Source organism: Myripristis murdjan, chromosome 6 (assembly GCF_902150065.1).
Source record: "Myripristis murdjan chromosome 6, fMyrMur1.1, whole genome shotgun sequence".
In the NCBI taxonomy this organism is placed as follows: Eukaryota; Metazoa; Chordata; class Actinopteri; order Holocentriformes; family Holocentridae; genus Myripristis; species Myripristis murdjan.
Window position 1 is genome coordinate 17,663,225 of NC_043985.1, and position 14,885 is coordinate 17,678,109.

The following is a 14,885-nucleotide window of genomic DNA, read 5'->3' on the forward strand; positions in this document are numbered from 1 at the left end:
AAACTGAATTGAATGAAGTTAATAAAGTGGTTCATCAAACTGCAATTATTACAATACCATTTGAAAGTAACTGAAACGTCCTTAACATTACAGAGGAGAGAAATCGAACTATCAAAGGGAAAATATACGGAGGTGGATCTGGGCAAAGGTACTGAGATTACGTACAAAATACGGAGTGTTGGCTTGTATCTGGTTGTGGAATCTTCCATTGGTCTGTCAGTTTTATGGGATCGCAAAACCACTGTCCGCATCATCCTTGAACCACAACTCAGGGTAAGTCACATTCTATGTAAATTATATGTACGATTACAAAGTTTTTAAGATTTAATGGACCCTACCAGGGATTTTGAATGATTTGCCCATTTGCTACAGTTTACCCACATTTTACATTGCAATAAACCATTTTTCAAATCATTCTGGTTGCTAAAGAGTTGGCAAAAAATAATCAAAATCCTCCAATTTTAAAATTTTGCTTTTGGTTGAAATATCCACCTTAAGCTTGTGATATAATTCAGGGTTCCTACAGGTTTCTTCAAGTTAAATTCAAGTCTTTTTAAGACCTTTTTAAGACCATTTATATCAAAAATTAATACCTATTTCTCAGCCTATTTCACAGCCCTACCGGCAAAGAAAAATGAACTCCTTGAATGTCAGAGTCAGGGAACATGCACTTGAAAAGATGTGAAATACCCTCGTTTCCATTGTAGGACTGGTGTTTGGCGATGGTGTGAAGAGTCCACAACACCTCTGCTTTCAGCGTTGGCGTGGACCCAAAAGACGCGCATAGATGTAAACTTGACACACGAATTTGCGTTATCGCGTCCTGTCTGAACACGCCATAATGTTAGCTGCGGTCGTAGCAGGAGGGGCTGAAGGAGCACTAGCAGCTAGCTGGCTAGCGTTAGCTGGTGGGAACCTGGCGGTGATTGAAGGAGTTTGTTCCTTTCTTCTGGCGTATTTAATGTGCCTGGCCGATTTGGCGTGCGAGTCCAACGCCTTCACCTCCATTGTTCCAAGCTGAATCCTCTTTCTGCGCAAGGTGCAGTAGGCTTCAAAAACGTTATCTACACAATGACGGAAAGAAATATTATCCATCCACGCTTCGCTGAATTTGCATTTCCCCATTTTCCAAGCGTGAATTAACTATCTAGCATTAAAATAACAACTACTTGTCTTGTCGTTCGTAGTCTTGTGTCTGCTGTAGCGCAAGATCTTCAGTGACATATTCATAGCATTTTCCCGGGGCTGAATTCCGTTCGAAATTATTACCGCTCTTTGTTTACGTTATTTTATCAAAATAATCGTGGTTGGCAAATGAAATGTTTGACAAGAAATGTGATACGGAGAAGTGACATACAGAACAAATTTTAAGACCTAGATATCAAAATTTAACAAAAGACTTTTTCAAGTCTTTTTAGGGTATTATTTCCAAATTCGTAAATTCAATGCTTTTAAGACTTTTTAAGACCCCGCGGGAACCCTGATAATTGCCTTTAACTGCATTTTCACATGCGTATGAAGGGCCAGTACATGCGTATGCTGCATCCATTTGGAGCGTTGGTCGAGTACGTAGCTGGACACAAACGTGAACATGAGCACATGGTTAGAAGTATCTCTCCAGCTTTACAGTGTTCTACTTCTGTTGCTAATAAAGTCGCCACCATTCAAAAAACACAGAAATTTTAATTTGTTGTGTAAAGCAAACATTTCTCCTGGGACTATTTTTCCGGTGGAGAGACTGTTTCACTCCACCTAATGTCAATGCATCAAGACAGAGCAGTGCTGCTAATTTTAGAAAAGGATTAAAATTAAGGGTCAATGACATGTAATAATAATAAGAAAGAAACCCTAATAATCAGCATAATAAAGTTGTCTACAGCAGTGAACAACTTAAGTATGGTGATGGAATACTAGTATGAAGAAAGTTTGAAGTCTCTGAAAGTTGAAAGTTAATTTTCATATTGTAGTGGAATGACTGGAAACAAATGGCTGGATAAAACGTAAGAAAAATTATACTGGACTTCAAAAATTTGACTGTTTCCTGAGCAAAATGACTTGCAGAAATGTGAAGTTAGATATTATGCTTACCATGCGAAATCACTGGTATGGTCCCTTTCAGTATTTCAAGAAAACCAGCTGCAAATTTGTTTGAATAGCATCCTAATTTGTTGCTATGCACAGGTAAATAAACTCATTGTGTCCTCTCTTTTTTTTTATTTTTTATTTTTTTTGCTGTAAAGGGAGAGATGTGTGGCCTGTGTGGAAATTTTGATGGCGATGGACAGAATGACTTCACCACTCAGGGTCAGCTGGCAGTGAGCAGTCCCTTGGAGTTTGCAAACAGCTGGAAAACATCTAGCAGTTGCCCAGATGTGGAGGCAAATGTTGACCCCTGTGGAGCAAGACCCTCTCGACATAACTGGGCTAAAATACAGTGTAGTATCATTAAGGGAGATACTTTCAAAAATTGCCACAAAAAGGTAAACTGCATAGTTTTCTGATTTATCATTCTTATACTTAATGATTGAACCATCTTTGGAAAACAATTTCATTATGATTTCTGAATGAATCTACAGGTAGATCCTGCTCCATTTTATGAAAACTGTGTGAAAGATTCATGTGCCTGTGACACTGGAGGAGACTGTGAGTGTTTCTGTACAGCTGTAGCGGCTTATGCTCAAGCTTGCAGCGAAGCTGGTGAATGTGTTGCATGGAGAACACCAGAAATGTGTCGTAAGTAAACAATAATTTTACCTTCTCTCTAAGACAAAGTGATTAATAGTTCAAGAGGCATGGGACAAAGGCGACATTCCCTACTATCTGTCAGTGTGATCACTTTAACACACTAAACAGCCTTTCTGGAATTTGGTCACCTACTTGCAGGCGAGCCCATGAGTGATTGACTGCCAGGACTGGACTTTTATAGGAGCTTTCCAATTTGGACTGTAGTAACATTACTATTAATGAGTGTTTACTTTGCCTGGCTCTACCTTCAAGACCCCTTTGGAGAACACTAGCTATTCTAAGTACAAGCCAGCTACATCCAAGAATACAACTCAGGATAAAGTAATAATAACTACTTGGGATTCACTGACATTTCAACAAGGAAGTTAGGCTTCAGACAGCAGGGCTTGTCTGGCAAGAAATAAATACAAGAAATACAATTAAAATAATGGAAGAAGAGGAGGAGGAAGATAATATTGCCCTTAAATTAGCTTTTTGTCTGTTCAAAAATCAATTTTCCATTGTTGTTTGTTGATTTTTTTGGTTGAAAATTAACTTGCATCATTTCCACTTAGCTGTCTTTTGTGATTACTACAATGACCCGCATGAATGCAAGTGGCACTACAACCCTTGTCACACACCTTGCTACAAGACCTGTTTGAACCCCCAGGGAATATGCAATAACTCTGTACCCCTCCTGGAAGGTAAGAGGCAAACTGACAACATGTTGTTCCGACTTGTCTCTGGGTAGTTACTGTAGCATAAAGTTAATGTCTAAAATGCTGAGCTTATACAGAACAGCCCAACTACAACTTGTCTTACTTTGCAGCGTAACAGAATTAAAAAGTAATCCAAAGATCACACACCCAGTATCAGTGTTTAAAGTTAGAAATTACTGTAAGTAATTAAATGATGCTACAGTCACTAAATCTATTACAAATTAAACTGATAATGTTGGGATTGTTTCAGGCTGCTACCCAGTTTGCCCAGAGGATAAGCCCATATTTGATGAGGAGAACCAGATATGTGTTGAAGAGTGTAATGTTACAACAACCACAACACCACCATATACAACATCGCCAAGTACAACAACAACCACCACAACAACTGCACCTCCCACTACAACTACAGGGGAAACCACAACCACAATTGTGACTACAACCACTCCACCACCTACTACAACATCAACGGGTAGCACTACAACCACCACCACAACAACTGCACCTCCTACTACAACTACAGGAGAAACCACAACCACAACAACCACTTCACCACCTACAACAACATCAACAGGTAGCACTACAACCACTACCACAACAGCTGCACCTCCTACTACAACTACAGGAGAAACCACAACCACAACAACCACTTCATCACCTACAACAACATCAACAGCTAGCACTACAACCACTACCACAACAACTGCACCTCCTACTACAACTACAGGGGAAACCACAACCACAACAACCACTCCACCCTCTACTACAACATCAACAGCCAGCACTACAACCACCACCACAACAACTGCACCTCCTACTACAACTACAGTGGAAACCACAACCACAACTGTGACAACATCCACTCTACCAACTACTATAACATCAACAAGTAGCACTACAATAAGTACCACAACAACTGAACCTCCTACTACAACTACAGGGGAAACCACAACCACAACTGCCACAACAACCACTTCACCACCTACTACAACATCAACGGCCAGCACTACAACCACCACCACAACAACTGTACCTCCTAGTTCAACTACAGGGGAAACCACAACCACAACTGCCAAAACAACTACTCCTTGCATTACAATTTGTGAGTGGTCAGAATGGTATGATGTGCATAATGCTACAGTAGATGGAAGTGACTGGGAAACTTATGAGAACATCACAAACAGTGGTAAACATATCTGTGAAAATCCAAGGGATATTGAATGTAGAAGTACAGTCGATCCCAATATGGACTTCGATGACTTCGTGAGTGAGACTAAGCAAGTTGTCAGTTGTGATAAAAAATATGGTTTGATATGTAAAAAAGAGGATCAGCTTAGACCACCACGGAAATGTTTCAACTATATGTTTAGAGTGGAATGTTGTCATGAGTGTTTTCCAACTACAGTATCCACTACAACAGTATCTACCACTACTACAACTGCACCTACGACTACAACTACAGGGGAAACCACAACCACAATTGTAACAACAACTACTCCACCACCTACTACAACATCAACTGGTAGCACTACAACCACCACCACAACAACTGCTCCTCCTACTACTACAACTACAGGAGAAACCACAACAACCACTCCACCAACTACTACAACATCAACAGCCAGCACTACAACCACCACCACAACAACTGCACCTCCTACTACAACTACAGGGGAAACCACAACCACAACTGTGACAACAAGCACTCTACCAACTACTATAACATCAACAAGTAGCACTACAATAAGTACCACAACAACTGCACCTCCTACTACAACTACAGGGGAAACCACAACCACAACTGGGACAACAACTACTCCACCACCTACTACAACATCAACAGGCAGCACTACAACCACCACAACACCTGAACCTCCTTCTACAACTACAGGGGAAACCACAACCACAATTGTAACAACAACCACTCCACCACCTACTACAACATCAACAGGTAGCACTACAACCACCACCACAACTGCTCCTCCTACTACAACTACAGGAGAAACCACAACAACCACTCCACCAACTACTACAACATCAACAGCCAGCACTACAATAAGTACCACAACAACTGCACCTCCTACTACAACTACAGGGAAAACCACAACCACAATTGGGACAACAACTACTCCACCACCTACTACAACGTCAACAGGCAGCACTACAACCACCACAACACCTGAACCTCCTTCTACAACTACAGGGGAAACCACAACCACAATTGTAACAACAACCACTCCACCACCTACTACAACATCAACAGGTAGCACTACAACCACCACCACAACTGCTCCTCCTACTACAACTACAGGAGAAACCACAACAACCACTCCACCAACTACTACAACATCAACAGCCAGCACTACAACCACCACCACCACCACAACAACTGCACCTCCTACTACAACTACAGGGGAAACTACAACCACAACTGTGACAACAAGCACTCTACCAACTACTATAACATCAACAAGTAGCACTACAATAAGTACCACAACAACTGCACCTCCTACTACAACTACAGGGGAAACCACAACCACAACTGGGACAACAACTACTCCACCACCTACTACAACGTCAACAGGCAGCACTACAACCACCACAACACCTGAACCTCCTTCTACAACTACCGGGGAAACCACAACCACAATTGTAACAACAACCACTCCACCACCTACTACAACATCAACAGGTAGCACTACAACCACCACCACAACAACTGCTCCTCCTACTACAACTACAGGAGAAACCACAACAACCACTCCACCAACTACTACAACATCAACAGCCAGCACTACAATAAGTACCACAACAACTGCACCTCCTACTACAACTACAGGGAAAACCACAACCACAATTGGGACAACAACTACTCCACCACCTACTACAACGTCAACAGGCAGCACTACAACCACCACAACACCTGAACCTCCTTCTACAACTACAGGGGAAACCACAACCACAATTGTAACAACAACCACTCCACCACCTACTACAACATCAACAGGTAGCACTACAACCACCACCACAACTGCTCCTCCTACTACAACTACAGGAGAAACCACAACAACCACTCCACCAACTACTACAACATCAACAGCCAGCACTACAACCACCACCACCACCACAACAACTGCACCTCCTACTACAACTACAGGGGAAACCACAACCACAACTGGGACAACAACTACTCCACCACCTACTACAACGTCAACAGGCAGCACTACAACCACCACAACACCTGAACCTCCTTCTACAACTACAGGGGAAACCACAACCACGATTGTAACAACAACCACTCCACCACCTACTACAACATCAACAGGTAGCACTACAACCACCACCACAACAACTGCTCCTCCTACTACAACTACAGGAGAAACCACAACAACCACTCCACCAACTACTACAACATCAACAGCCAGCACTACAATAAGTACCACAACAACTGCACCTCCTACTACAACTACAGGGAAAACCACAACCACAATTGGGACAACAACTACTCCACCACCTACTACAACGTCAACAGGCAGCACTACAACCACCACAACACCTGAACCTCCTTCTACAACTACAGGGGAAACCACAACCACAATTGTAACAACAACCACTCCACCACCTACTACAACATCAACAGGTAGCACTACAACCACCACCACAACAACTACTCCTCCTACTACAACTACAGGAGAAACCACAACCACAACAACCACTTCACCACCTACAACAACATCAACAGGTAGCACTACAACCACTACCACAACAACTGCACCTCCTACTACAACTACAGGAGAAACCACAACCACAACAACCACTTCATCACCTACAACAACATCAACGGCCAGCACTACAACAACAACCACAACAACTGCACCTCCTACTACAACTACAGGGGAAACCACAACCACAACTGCCACAACAACCACTCCACCACCTACTACAACATCAACGGCCAGCACTACAACCACCACCACAACTGCACCTCCTACTACAACTACAGGGGAAACCACAACCACAACTGCCACAACAACCACTCCACCACCTACGACAACATCAACTGGTAGCACTACAACCACCACCACAACAACTGCAACTCCTACTACAACTACAGGGGAAACCACAACCACAACTGCCACAACAACCACTCCACCACCTACTACAACATCAACAGGCAGCACTACAACCACCACCACAACAACAACTGCACCTCCTACTACAACTACAGGGGAAACCACAACCACAACTGCCACAACCACCACTCCACCACCTACCACAACATCAACAGCCAGCACAACAACCACCAAAACAACTGCACCTCCTACTACAACTACAGGGGAAACCACAACCACAACTGTGACAACAAGCACTCTACCAACTACTATAACATCAACAAGTAGCACTACAATAAGTACCACAACAACTGCACCTCCTACTACAACTACAGGGAAAACCACAACCACAACTGCCTCAACAACCACCATACCATCTACTGTAACATCAACAGGCAGCACTACAACAATCACAACAACTGCACCTCCTACTACAACCACAGGGGAAACCACAACCCCAACCTATATACCCACCTGCCCTGAGTGGGATAAAGTGGTAAGATTCATCTCTAGCCTTCAGAAATATGAATTGTTACACATACACCTAGATATATGTTACAGTTCATGTGTTTAAAGCTTTGCATTGCATTCTTGTGGAAATATTTAACACCGGTGCTGACACACTTCTTTTTTCTTTCATATCAGCAAAATGAAACATTCTTGCTGTGCAACTGCACTATGGCCAGATGCATTGAAAACAATACCATTGAAATAATTCCCTATGAATGTCCACCTCTTGAGAACATCACTTGCCTCAATGGAAAGAAACCAGTACTTGTATATGATGAGAACTACTGCTGCCAGCATTACGTTTGTGACTGTGAGTTATTCTGTGCTGAAGAGATGTCATAGATGACAATGCCCAATTATTCACTTTCAGTTAGTCAATCTAACACATTAATTAATTGTCAGCTTATGACTTTTTGTTTTTTTGTTTTTTTTTATAGGTGTTTGTGAGGGATGGGGAGATCCCCATTATATAACATTTGATGGACTATTCTACAGTTATCAAGGAAACTGTACTTATACATTAATGGAAGAGATTTCTCCAAAACACAACTTAAAGATGTATATTGACAACGTCATCTGTGATCCCAATGAAGACGTGTCCTGTCCTCGATCTATCATTGTATCATATGAATCAGAAGTAATTACGCTCAAGAATCATAATCTTATTGGAGCAGCTCAGTTGGAGGTAAAATATGCTGTCAATGTAGAACACATTTATCACATTTCAATGGACTAGCAATTATTGATATTTTGCCGTTTGTGATATATTCTTTCTTTTATTTAGGCTCTCAAAGATGGAGTGAGCTTGAAATTACCCTATTCAGAACATGGTATAAAGATCTTAACCTCTGGCATTACAATGGTTTTTGAGATTCCTCGCCTAGAAGTGGTAGTTACATTTGGTGTAACTGGCTTTAGTGTAACTCTTCCGTTTAAATACTTTGGAAAAAACACACAGGGCCACTGTGGTAAGAAATTCTCATCCCAGTGCACATTTTTTAAAATAATTTAAGTAAAAACTGTGATTAATGTCAGTTCCTATTTATATACATTGTTAGGAACCTGCACTAACAACCAGGCTGATGACTGCATGTTGCCTGGAGGTATGCTGGTGGAAAGCTGTGCTATAATGGCCGACTACTGGCCTGCAAAACACATTTACCAGCCCAACTGTTACACACCATCTGTGCTCCCCACCAATACACCTCTACCTCCACCAACACAAGTACCATGTAGGCCAGACTCCATCTGTGATCTGCTCAAGAGCAGGTAGGTATTTCCTTATCCACAGTGCTAGTTCACTTACATCTGCATAACTTTAGCAACTTATTGTATAACAATTTTAATAATTTTTCCACTATCAAAAAATGCAAAGTATTATTTGTGGTACCTTTTTATAAGCAACTGAATTTATTTGATGTGGGTTTTTGTTTCCACAGTATATTTGATGCATGCCATCCATTTGTCCAACCTGACAAATTCTACGAAGGTTGTGTTTTTGATAGTTGCCATGTACTAAACCCTACAGTGGAGTGCACAAGCTTGCAGGCTTATGCTGCTGCCTGCGCTCAGGCTGGGGTTTGCCTGCACTGGAGGAACCACACCCAACTGTGTAGTAAGACACCTGTCATTATTTTACTGTAATAACTGGGATCAGGAAGGGCTTTCATGTGTTTAGATCAGCTGTAATTGGCAATTATTACACATGTTGTAGGTTTTATTATACAGTTAATGCTTTCTTTATACGTTATCAGGGTCAAATTAAGTTCTATTCTTCTTTAACAGCTAGTGACTGCCCGTCAGACAAAGTTTACAAGCCGTGTGGTCCTGCAGAGCAGCCAACCTGTGAAGACAAGTAGGTTTCAACGTGTATTAACTATATGGTACAGAAATGTATTAACTATAGGGTATATATACTGCATGTCAGTATTCTTTGTGACAACAGTAAAAATGCGTTATGGCAATCAATGTTAAGTTTTATCCTAAGAACACTGCATCTAATAAAACACTAAAAATGTTGTTCAGCAAAGTGCACTGACTGATAGACTGTTTTAAAGAGAACAGAGAGAGAATTGAGCAATGCTAAACCAAGTGTTCTTCTTGATAATTGAATATTGCAGTCCTAATGAATCCATCCTGAACTTTACTACTGAGGGCTGCTTCTGTCCTGATGGCTTGATGCTCTTCAACAAAGAGTCCAGCATATGTGTTGATAAGTGTGGTAAGTATGACTTTTTCCCTCAAGTCATTCTTATTATTAAGATGAGATGTCAAAGCCCTAAAACAGTGTTTGTATTTATTTAGGATGTCTTGATTCGGAGGGCATCCCACGTGAGGTGAGTTAAGTCTTCTGCTGTATGTACAATCTTTCAGTACCCATCTGTGCAATTTGCTTGCTGCAATATTTACATTGGGAGGATTAAGTGGATATTATAATTCCCTCTTTCAGTTTAATGAGATATTTGAGCAGAACTGCCAAAACTGCATCTGTGAGGAGTCTACAAAGGCTGTGACTTGCAAACCTAAGGTGTGCCCGGCACCGCCAGTGCAGAACTGTACCGGTCCAGGGTTCATCCTTGTCAATCAAACGAATCCATCGGACCCTTGCTGTTTTGCTTATGTTTGCCGTAAGAAACATTTCTTTTATGTTTAATGTTTTGAATACAATGGAATGCTATTACTATCAATTTTAAAAGCGTACTCATCTCCCCAGAATGTAACAGCAACAATTGCCCGGTCATCAACATGAACTGTCCAATTGGATATGTACCAGTTGTCAATGTTCCTGAGGGAGAGTGCTGCCCAGAGCATACATGTGGTAAGCTTAAGATTTGATATTTGCAGTTTATATCTCTCACTGGATTTTCACTGACCTGGTTCATGTCTGTTTCCTAGAACCTAAAAGAGTTTGTGTCCACAAAAATGTTGAATACCAGGTAAATAAATGATGTGAATGACAAAATTATTTAAATCCATCACTTCTGTCATTTAATGATATAAGTACACCACTATGATTACAAGCAACAGTATGAACATTTTTTTTCCCCAATTACTTGCTAGCCTGGAGCTTCAGTTCCTGTGATAGCGTGCCAGGACTGCACCTGCACCAGGGAGGTGGACTCCAACAATGGTCTGTTCAAAATATCCTGTGAGTTTCAGCAATGTGATGAGAACTGTGAGATGGTAAGTGAAGTCAATTATTGCTCCTATAGTCAATAAAACCACATACTGTACCATTTTCTTCATTCTGTGCATACTGTGAGGGTAAAATTGCAATACTGGATTCTTGTATGAGTGAGAATACAGTAATTCACCTCTTCCCTTTCTCTCAGGGATATGAGTATGTTGAAACTGAGTCAGATGAATGCTGTGGGAAATGTGTACAGACCCAATGTGTCCTCAATATCAATGGGACCAAGCAGCTGTTGATGGTAGGTTGGACAACATCTGTACTATACTGTACTCTCCACATTGTTGTTCTTGTCATACCTCACTGTTTCCGGTGTGTGTGTGTGTGTGTGTGTGTGTGTGTTCATCTGTCTTCCCATCTAGGAAGGAGAAACCTGGTCACCACCTGAGAATAAGTGTGAGCATTTTACCTGTGTTAAGAACGGTGAGACTTTCATGACCACAAGTTCAAGCATTCTCTGCCCACCTTTCCAGCAGAACAACTGCCAGCCTGTAAGTATTGCTTAAAATATAAAAATCTGGATTTCACTAGAATGCATATCCGTGGAATGAAATTTAATCATAACATTACTGTCATTAAAGCAAAAAAACTTCCCTCTCTTGTGAATGTGGTTTTGAAATGGTATGTGTTTGCCCTCCTTAGGGTACAATTCAGACTGCAGCAAATGGATGCTGTCAAATTTGTGAGTATGACACATTTTTTCCTTTGCATTGAAGGCAGTTCGCCTGAAAACAAGCTAATGCTATGTCTCTTCCAAAAAGGTGTGGAGAAGGAGAAGGCCTGTAAGATAGGATCCATGAGAATCCACATTCTCCACAAGGGCTGCCGCTCTACCAGGGAGGTCGACATGCCATACTGTGAAGGGTCCTGTAACACTTACACCAAGTAAGAGTTATAGTATTACTAATATATTTTTCAGGAAAGTCACAGTATCCATTAATATTTCCAAAAGTGGAAACTTTATACTTTGTTATTGTGAACATTTCCAGTCTGCAGATTAAGTCTACCCTTGTCTATTGCTCTCTTCAGATACTCTGAGAAGGCCTCTACTATGCAGCAGTCTTGCTCTTGCTGCCAGGAGTCACGCTCAAGCAATCGCACTGTTGACTTGAAGTGTCTGAACGGAGACATGGTGCCCTACACATACGTCCATGTGGAGGAGTGTAGCTGTGCCAAGACAGCCTGCACCCACCCTGCTGGACGACTCACCCGCAAGAGACGCAGCTTCACACTGGTCTAAATGAATCTCCCCGTCATCACATTAATGGATGCGTGGAGAATAGATGACGCTTGCTTTCCACAATTCCCTCACTGCTATTCTGTTACTCCTGCTCATTATAGTTAGTTATCAATGTAGAGAAAATATTTATCATATTAAAAATGCAACGATCTCCCTTGTGTTGTGGTAGTTTTTTTCTTTACACTGATTGAGATTTTATTTACTGCTGGTTATTTTCCCTAATATATTAGTAGAATATAACATAATAAAAACAACGATTAATACTAGCTAAAAGTTAAAATATAGGCTAAACATGCTGGCTGACTGTATAAACATTGCAGTACAATTTAAACCTGTCAGCTGAAATTTACAGGACTCCGAAAAGAGGACAATGTCATTTATGTAAATTGATAACAATATCAGCCCTTTAGTAATTGGTATTTAAAATATCAGAATGAACATCACTCATTTTGACACATTGGAATCGGTAGAGAGTGAGCTCAGGTGAGAATAGGCAGGTGCATCTCAACAAAGGGGATAAGGGGAGATGAGTGGTATGGCTCTTTTCAGTACTTAAATTTCTGATGCAGGCTATGGGACAATGATCACTTATCCCTCAGTCAAATACACCACTGGAGATGTATATATCGGGTTGGATTTTGAGATATCATTAGGGTTTGGTTGTGTGGGTTCAGAACTTGACTGTGACATATTCACACCATTAGAAATGTTTTTGAAATTATTTGATACAGATGATCACCCATGGATCTCAGGGTCTCAGGGTCTCATAGATTTGAAAATTTTGTAGCCAACTGCTATGCTTGTACTGTCAAACTATGTCAAGCAAACCAACTTGCCAAACATTGGCAAGTTGAACAATGTTGTATTTAAATACAATACAATACAATACAATATAATAGAGATGATTCAAGAGAAGGTCTGTTGACAGGATCTAATGTAGCTTGCTAATGTGGCCAACTTATGAACTTATGAATTTATGGACAGATTGAAGACACAGATAGAAGTAAAATAGGTAAACCAAAAATATCAATTAGAATGCCTCAGTCAATGACCACTGAATGTGCTGAACATCATAGATTGATGACATAAGTGCAATAATATGATGAAGTTTTTGTTTTAAAAAAAATGAAAAATATACATTATTACATACATTATTATAATTACAAAATTAACAGGCATACAGCTAGCTAATCAACAATCAGCCATAGATTAGAATGATGAAATGCAAACACCAGGTAAGCCAGGGGAGACGTAACCCTCTAATAACACTCGTGTGCCTACTAAGGTGTGTAGCCTATAGACAAACTTGTCAAAATTTTCTGTGTTCCCCATTCTGACTGAGGTTGAGAGTTGACAGTAACTACAAGTTGAAATAGATCATTGTTCAGAGGGTAGACTGTCTTTATGACAAAGTTGTCTCTCACCTTAGTTACTTTATGGTGGTTTAGGTTGACATACATCTCAACAATCACTAAGGTAGCCTCGGTCTTCCATTATGTTCTCGGATGCGCTGACATGTTAACGGCAGAGGTGGACAAAATACACAACCCCATTACTTGAGTCAAAGTATAGCTACTCCTGGTCAAAAAAGTACTCAAGTAAATGTACTTTGTCACTGTCCACCACTAGTTAACAGTGTATGTTGTCCCCAGAGTTACAATGACATACTCCCTGTCACACACCCCACTTACCTCAAATATCTAATCCAGGTGTATATAGCATCTCGCCCTTGTTTAAAAGCTTTTATGAAGCTATACCAACCGACATTTAATCTGTCTGTTTCACTAATCTTCATCTTTTGCAAATGTTTGATCAACATATGGCCCAGTGCTTCTCAAGACAAATGACTGTGTAAAGCCAAAGAATTCATGTCAAAACATTTCCTCAATGGTTAACAGATATGTAGGGACATCCTGGAGCTTCACATGCAATGCTTCAGCGAGAAAGGTACACAAGAATATACTCACATTCATTTTGCTCTCACAAAGAACCCAGACTAAAAAAACAGTGTTTACTTAATTTTAAGAAACGCATATATGATAAACCACAAATGGGACTGTATTACAAGATTTCTCTTACTTAGGAGAATGAATGTTGAAGTTTGCCAGTGCTTTAATCGAGAATACTTTTGTCATAGAGTCTGTATAAGGGCGGAGAATGATTACTTGGATGCTTCATTACAAAGTTTGAACTAATATACTGTATCAACAAGCATCTTACCGCAGATGTAATCATGAGCAGCCACTTCATGGGCTGACTTTATCACGGAAACTAAACCACAACCAGTGACCCACCCAAAATGTATCTTGCCAACCCCTCCTTAATTACAAACATACTAAGAAGTATATCATGTGGCACTGCAAGTGTTGGGACAGGTGGTGCACTCTTCT

General features: G+C 40.8%; 2 protein-coding genes across 2 annotated transcripts; both read left to right on the top strand.

Annotated features, from left to right (window-relative positions):
• The first annotated feature begins 4,688 nt into the window (after nucleotides 1-4,688).
• Nucleotides 4,689-7,003, top strand: LOC115360552 (cell wall protein DAN4-like). Its single transcript, XM_030053527.1, has 4 exons — nucleotides 4,689-4,710; nucleotides 5,443-5,869; nucleotides 6,107-6,334; nucleotides 6,820-7,003. Exons 1-4 carry the CDS (start codon nucleotides 4,689-4,691, stop codon nucleotides 7,001-7,003), a joined length of 861 nt encoding a protein of 286 aa, XP_029909387.1.
• A 1,202-nt stretch (nucleotides 7,004-8,205) lies between these two features.
• LOC115360736 (intestinal mucin-like protein) lies at nucleotides 8,206-12,581 on the top strand. Its single transcript, XM_030053853.1, has 17 exons — nucleotides 8,206-8,375; nucleotides 8,503-8,750; nucleotides 8,850-9,033; nucleotides 9,124-9,334; nucleotides 9,505-9,680; nucleotides 9,851-9,920; nucleotides 10,186-10,286; nucleotides 10,370-10,401; nucleotides 10,515-10,692; nucleotides 10,779-10,883; nucleotides 10,961-11,001; nucleotides 11,126-11,248; nucleotides 11,398-11,496; nucleotides 11,618-11,746; nucleotides 11,898-11,937; nucleotides 12,017-12,140; nucleotides 12,285-12,581. Exons 1-17 carry the CDS (start codon nucleotides 8,234-8,236, stop codon nucleotides 12,493-12,495), a joined length of 2,214 nt encoding a protein of 737 aa, XP_029909713.1. The 5' UTR covers nucleotides 8,206-8,233; the 3' UTR covers nucleotides 12,496-12,581.
• Nucleotides 12,582-14,885: the final 2,304 nt, after the last annotated feature.